Source organism: Drosophila melanogaster, chromosome 3L (assembly GCF_000001215.4).
Source record: "Drosophila melanogaster chromosome 3L".
NCBI classification, from domain to species: Eukaryota; Metazoa; Arthropoda; class Insecta; order Diptera; family Drosophilidae; genus Drosophila; species Drosophila melanogaster.
Genome location: NT_037436.4, coordinates 8,570,291 through 8,576,738, shown reverse-complemented (window position 1 = coordinate 8,576,738; position 6,448 = coordinate 8,570,291). Strand labels below are relative to the sequence as shown.

The 6,448-nt window shown below is 44.8% G+C and overlaps 2 protein-coding genes and 1 non-coding gene across 10 annotated transcripts in view; 1 reads left to right on the top strand and 2 right to left on the bottom strand.

Annotated features, from left to right (window-relative positions):
• The first annotated feature begins 660 nt into the window (after positions 1-660).
• CG6638 (uncharacterized protein) lies at positions 661-2,332 on the top strand. The gene is made up of 3 exons (NM_139982.5): positions 661-958; positions 1,015-1,140; positions 1,243-2,332. Exons 1-3 carry the CDS (start codon positions 744-746, stop codon positions 2,162-2,164), a joined length of 1,263 nt encoding a protein of 420 aa, NP_648239.1. The 5' UTR covers positions 661-743; the 3' UTR covers positions 2,165-2,332.
• Positions 2,330-6,448, bottom strand: part of rhea — a 29,409-nt gene continuing 25,290 nt past the window's right edge. For 5 of the 8 annotated variants that reach the window (NM_001259745.2, NM_001274658.1, NM_001274660.1 and 2 more), the window contains 5 exons: positions 5,655-5,771; positions 5,078-5,593; positions 4,062-4,721; positions 3,267-3,841; positions 2,330-3,208 (listed from right to left, as the gene is read on the bottom strand). In NM_001259745.2, the coding sequence (NP_001246674.1) occupies positions 2,950-3,208; positions 3,267-3,841; positions 4,062-4,721; positions 5,078-5,593; positions 5,655-5,771 (2,127 nt within the window). In that variant the 3' untranslated portion in view covers positions 2,330-2,949. Of the gene's footprint in view, positions 3,209-3,266; positions 3,842-4,061; positions 4,722-5,077; positions 5,594-5,654; positions 5,772-6,006; positions 6,431-6,448 lie in introns of those variants that run through there. The other 3 variants (NM_001259746.2, NM_001259747.2, NM_001274659.1) reach the window with 2 other exon arrangements.
• Positions 4,841-4,940, bottom strand: mir-190 (mir-190 stem loop). Its single transcript, NR_048240.1, has one exon. It is a non-coding gene; the product is annotated as a mir-190 precursor RNA (primary transcript).

Here is a 6,448-nt window from a genome sequence, read left to right as displayed (position 1 = left end):
TGCGCACTAGTGGTGTTCGTAACGCTCCCATTGGGATATCCTTTTGATGTACAGGTCTAGCCATCTATTCTGATGACCTGTTTCTGGAGGGAAGCGCACTTTTGGTAGTCACTGTTGGGAGCTTCAAAGGGCGATTGGTGAATCATGCGCAAATAGACGGGGCTAACTATGGAGTGGCGGCCAATACGATTTTGAAATTAAATGCTCGGTTCTTTCGTATATTTAATTTTTATGAATAAATTATACATTTCGAACTCAGATTTTTCAAGAAATATTTTTGAATAAATCAATTCTAGTGGTATCAGTGAAATGGCGGGCACTTTTGAATTCCGTATTTAAATATCGCGCCAAACAGTGTTGGTTAGTGCGTAGAACACTAAAAGTTGTTTGATATTACCTAAGTTAAAACGATTCGATTTATTTAGATAGCTTACCTATTATTCTAACGTAATTGTTTTGAGTATATGTTTATACTTAGAGGTACCTTTATATATATAATTAAATGAAATCTCTTATTGTAATGCATATATTTATGAAATATTTGTTTTTTTTTTTAATATTTGATTGTATTTTATTGATATTGATATTGATTGAAAATATTGATTATTTTCTGATTCCAACTCGCTTGTTTGGCCACATGCCCGCCCACTTGTTTGAGCGCTACTAGTTGATTCCGCAGTAGCGAGTGCTAACAGCTGATCGCAATTAGATAATAGTATAGAATAGTAAACCCCAAAATCATCATGGCTCTGAGATTTGTGGCCCAGTCATGCAGATCCTTGCTGCAACGTGGCGATCGTCCTTTGTCTTGGACCCGTACCCTCGCCCATTATCCCGTCAACGATGCGATGTTCGGTCTGGATGAGGATCGCCAAAAGCTGCGGGAAGTCGCCTTCAATTTCTTTCAGAAGGAATTGGCGCCTCTGGCCAAGGAAATCGACAAATTGGATAATTTCAAGTAGGATAATGCAGGATTAATATCACAATTACCTTTAATGAAATATTATTTTTTAGGGACATGCGCCCCTTCTGGAAGAAACTAGGTGCTCTTGGCTTTTTGGGCATCACGGCGGAGCCAGATTTTGGTGGCACTGGGGGCAGCTATTTGGACCACTGCATCATCATGGAGGAATTCTCCCGGTAAGATATCCGTACATATATGTCTTAAGGTGAAAAACTTAATGACGTGCATATTCACATATTACATATATTACGAGGATCCTTATAAACCCTATTTTCTAGTGCTGCTGGTGGCGTGGCCTTGTCGTACGGAGCACACTCCAATCTGTGCATCAATCAGCTGACAAAGAACGGCACCCCCGAGCAGAAGGAGAAGTACCTTCCCAAGCTGTGCAGTGGTGAGCATGTTGGAGGTCTGGCCATGTCCGAACCGGGCGCTGGATCCGATGTCGTATCCATGAAGCTGCGTGCGGAGCGCAAGGGAGACTACTATGTCCTGAATGGATCAAAATTCTGGATCACAAATGGATCTGATGCGGATACCTTGATAGTCTATGCCAAGACAGGAGGCAGCGGTGTTCCGGACAAGCACGGCATTACCGCTTTCATAGTCGAAACCGCCTGGGAAGGATTCAGTGTGGCCCAAAAGCTGGACAAGTTGGGCATGCGAGGCAGCAGTACCTGTGAGCTGGTCTTCCAGGATCTGAAGGTGCCGGCCAAGAATATTCTGGGCCAGGAGAACAGGGGCGTCTATGTGCTCATGTCGGGATTGGACTTTGAACGACTAGTGCTGGCCGCCGGACCCGTGGGTCTGATGCAGGCCGCTTGCGACGTGGCTTTCGACTATGCCCACCAGCGCAAGCAGATGAACAAGTTAATTGGAGAATTCCAGTTGCTGCAAGGAAAGATGGCCGATATGTACACCACACTGAGTGCGTGCAGGAGCTATTTGTACACGGTGGCCAGATCCTGTGACGCCGGCAATCGCAGTCCCAAAGATTGTGCTGGCGTTATTCTCTACACCGCCGAGAAAGCCACCAAGGTGGCGCTCGATGCCATTCAGATCCTAGGTGGCAATGGCTACATTAACGAGAATCCCACTGGTCGCATCCTGCGAGATGCTAAACTATACGAGATTGGCGCAGGAACCTCCGAGATCAGACGCTGGCTGATTGGTCGCCAGCTCAACCAGGAGTACAAGTGAAGAGAGAGCGCCATCTCTTTTTCCAATGTGGCAATAACGTGGACCAACTCTACTACCTGACAGACTAAATGTTGCATTTATTTTTTGAAGATTTGTAAAATCTGTATGTTTTATCAATGTCTATATGTATATGTATGTGCCTTAATAAAAGAAGTAAAACTTTATATGTTAAAATATTGTTTTTTTTTTATTAATTTACAAAAAATACACAATTTAAATATGCAACTGCATACACGACTCGCACACGTACGTATATACAAAGAGAAATAAAAGGTATTGATTACATCGAAGAAAATTCACAACTATAGAACATAGACTGACTGAAAACCAAGAGTTTTCTTACGTTAGAAAATAATATTTCATGTTTAGTGCACAGTAATAAATTGCATCGAAAATAACAACAAAGTGAAGAACCAAATTTGTTTGTGTTACGCTTATTAGAGGTTAATTGTAATTTCGTTGAATTTAAACAGAAACTTGCCTGAATAAGTTCGCACATCTCGTATAAATATATATGGGCAATTTAATGGCAAATAAACACGTAGAACACAGATATACGAAAACATTGAAACTTGATTAGCAAGATTAGGTTGTTAATTTTATGCTGATTATATGGTATGGGTAGAGGCATATAGATGTAGTTTCGCTAGTGGCTAATTACAATTAATATTAAATTATTTCTATTAGTATGTTTATGGGTGTGTAAATGTTAAAAGCACTTTTGGCAATCATGAACCAAGCTAGAACATTTACTTAAGCAACTAGAATTGCTTCAATTGGAACGCTTAATCCAATCGAAAACTGTGCTTTTCCGTCTTCGTCTCCGATCGGGATTCCGTTGTTGTAGTGAAGGACTTGCGCTCCATCACACGCTGGGTCATCGAGGTGAGTCGCTCCGAGCCTTGGTCAACAATGCTGATCTTACCGCCATCGGTATTAAGGGTCATCTGCGAGAAACTTGACTCTAATGGCTTGACCGCTCCAAGTTCACTGCTGCTGCTGGTGGTATTATTGGCTGACTTGTCGAAGTTACGCGTCTCATATCTGCAATTTATCAAGAGGATTAGCAAATGCGATCAATAGGGTATGGGTTAAAGCGCACCTGGACGTGTATCCCTCGTAGTTTTGACCTGGATAGCCATTTCCGCCCGTAAGTTGTACTACGCCGCCCTGACCGAACGTCTTGTCATGGAGATCCTGCACACACGCCGCCAGATTCCGGTTTACAGTGGGCTTCTTTGGCACCGCCGGTGGGGATGAGTTTAGCGTTTTAATGCTGGACGACTCATAACTTTGCTGGTAGTTTGTGTTAGTGGGTGTGCCTGTGGTGGTGGGTGCAGAGATTAGGCCATTGCTGCCGCCAGGACTACCTGGATAGGGCCTGGGCACGGCATTGGCTGTTAGCTTGGGATTAGGGCGGAAACTGTGACCCGACGTGGCGGTTTGCATGTTAGAAATGGTTGTAGACAGTGGTGGCGGTGGTGGTGGGAAGTCACCATTGGGATCATCCATCGGCGGATAGTTGGACGGCGGTGGAGACACCGCTCCTGGGTGATGGAAGTGCTGCGGCTGCGGACTGGCATGGTTGTAGTGATGCTTCTGCTGCTGCCCACCGGACAAGTAGCTTGGCGAACTGGGCATTTCGCTGGAACCATAGTAACCGCTGCGACCCAAAGTCTGTTATGATTAGAGGTTAGAGGAGAGAAAAGAAATACTGCTGGTTAGATCGGTTACGTGTTAGATTTGCTACCCCACACCAGATATTAGAACTAGACTACTTTAAACAAATTGGTGCTTCAATTTAGCAATTCATCTCAATGCCAATTTCTTTTGCTGGTGCTTTCAAAGACTAATACAAAATATAACAATGTGGAAAAGTGATAAACATGTTTCATACATTGTTCTGGCTTCTATAGGCGTACTCGGTGTCACTTTCGTCTGTGGTGAATCCCTGAGCGTTCTTCGCGTAGCGCTGCGCATGGCGTACATTCTTCAGAAGCTGACGCGCCTCCTCCAGTTCCTTTTCCTTACGCAGCACGGCGGATCGAGCGTTGATCTCCTGTGCCATACCGTCGACCATCGATGTGTTGATCTTAAGCGAATGTTCCTCCTCTGCTTCCAGGCCCTGTTGGGCAGAGTGCACCAGGTTGTCTGTGGACTTGATCACTGCATTGCCAGCGGCCTGGAGACGACGTCCGGCCTCAGAGTTTGGATTGGACTTCACCTTGCAGGCAATTAGTAGCTGAGCCGTAGAAGCGGCCACCTGCTTGGCTGTGGAAATAAGCATCTCCTCGGTGCCCACTCCGCGCACCAGGTTCTGAGCAGCCTCCACCAGGCTGTGAGTGGCAGCGGCCACAAGACGAGCGGCCGAAATGAGACCCTCCGACCACTGACCATCGTCGGAGCTCGTTAGCGGACGACGGGCCACCTTGCCCGTGTCGATGAGCTCACGCTGAGCAGCGTTTGCAGCACGCACCAAGGCAGCGGATGCTCCCATTATGCCCTTGGCAGCCTCCAAGATCATTTCGTCAAACTTCATGTTTTCGTCGAGTTCAATCTATGTGGTAAAGAAATCAAAAGTGAAATATTATTACATGGTGACTTGAGGCGAAAAAGAATGAAACGATCACCAATGGAATTTAGTTAAGTTCTTGAGCTGAGTGTTTTAGTAGATTGGCGAGGGTCACAGTAATAATATGTTTGATTCCTGGGTGAACTTTTGAATGAAACAACCAAGAATATCAAACATATCTCACTGGAACCATCAATTAGTTCGTTTTGAAGGGCAAGTTAAGGATAAATCAAGCACCGCTTATATATTAGGATGAGTTTTCAGTTAATTCACTATAGTTAGTTATCATTCACCATTTAAACTAGGTTTAAGTATGTAAGGAATAGCAAACAAAGACCCACCTTGACATCGGCCTGGCGACGAGGACGCAGTGAAGCCAATTTCTTGGCGGCGGCATCGATGGAGGCAGCAGCGCCCAGCAGCTCGTTCTCAGCAATGACTGTGGGATCCTCGGGATCGATCCAATCGGAGCCCTTCAGCAGCCTGGCCATGGCCACCAGATCGGTGACGCACTTGGCCACGCGACGCGACAAATGCATGCGATCGTCGGCACTGCAATTGTGCAGGATACCACTGAGCAGATCGCGGTACGATTCTCCGACAGCAGTTCCTGCCTCCAGAGTACGTGATCTCAGTTCCTCCGTTTCGGCACAGTTCCAGGCCACGGAGCGGCAAACGATAAGCATTTCAGAGATGGCACGGCGTCCCAGATTGGCTGCAGATACAATATCAGCTTGCAGATTAGAGGTTCCGGCAGCAACAGCCTTGGCCGTGGCGGCCGTCACATTCATGGTCACTCGGATCAGATCCTCGGGTCCCACCTGGGTGTTGCCAACTGGTGGGGGAGAGTGCATGGCCTGGAGGAATAATAATTAAGGTTTTACATTAAATTCCATAGAAATTCTTTTATAAACTTACCCGAATCTCCTGCGAGATGGCTTCTACGGTGGCCTCCATTGCACGAGTTCCGCGAGTGTGCTCATCCTCGACAGCCTTCACAGTCTTTAGTAGTGAGGACACATTCAGCACCATAACCTATTCGTTTGCGAATGTAAAGAAGTTTTTTTTTTGGGAGCAGAGCAGAGATGTTTGTGATTAATGTTTTTGGTCAGTAAAGAAGTGATTTGAAGAGAGTTGCTTACAGATAGGAGAATGACTACGATTACAAGCTACTCTACCACTACATATGATATTCTACTACTACTACTACAACATTCTAATTGGCTTTGGCACTCTTACAAATTAATATAAAACTAAAATATAGAAAAATGATATTTCATTGATTTTTTATTATACGCATAAGTAATAAGAATTAGTTTTAAAAATGACTTGGTAACATTGAAAAGAGATAAATGGGAACTTCTAGGCGCCAGGTAAGCGTTTTCAAATTAAAAATTAAAAGTTTGCTGTTTTAAAAGTCAGCATTTCAAGAGAACTTTTGCATTCTCATTGCTCTTCCCAGCACTTAAAAGTTCTCTTACAATCAAATTGAATTCAATTTCTCGAGTGGCGAAAATTATGTTTCATTGTGCAATGGAGTAATGCAAGTAGAATTTCGTCCCAGAATTTCAATTGGCCATGATGTCGATGCTGCTGCTGCCGAGGAGGATGTGGCTGCCACTTCGCATTTCGGACTGTGGGTTAGTTTTTGAATGGCCATTGTGGGCAGCTGTTTGGCAAACATCTTGAAGCGTCTGCTCGGCGTATTTTTC

Excerpts from the sequence above, each read along its gene's own strand:
- CG6638 (NM_139982.5), top strand. The coding sequence starts at position 744 with ATGGCTCTGAGATTTGTGGCCCAGTCATGCAGATCCTTGCTGCAACGT. Across the intron at positions 959-1,014 it reads GACAAATTGGATAATTTCAA|GGACATGCGCCCCTTCTGGA; the intron begins GTAGGATAATGC and ends ATTATTTTTTAG. Across the intron at positions 1,141-1,242 it reads ATCATGGAGGAATTCTCCCG|TGCTGCTGGTGGCGTGGCCT; the intron begins GTAAGATATCCG and ends CCTATTTTCTAG.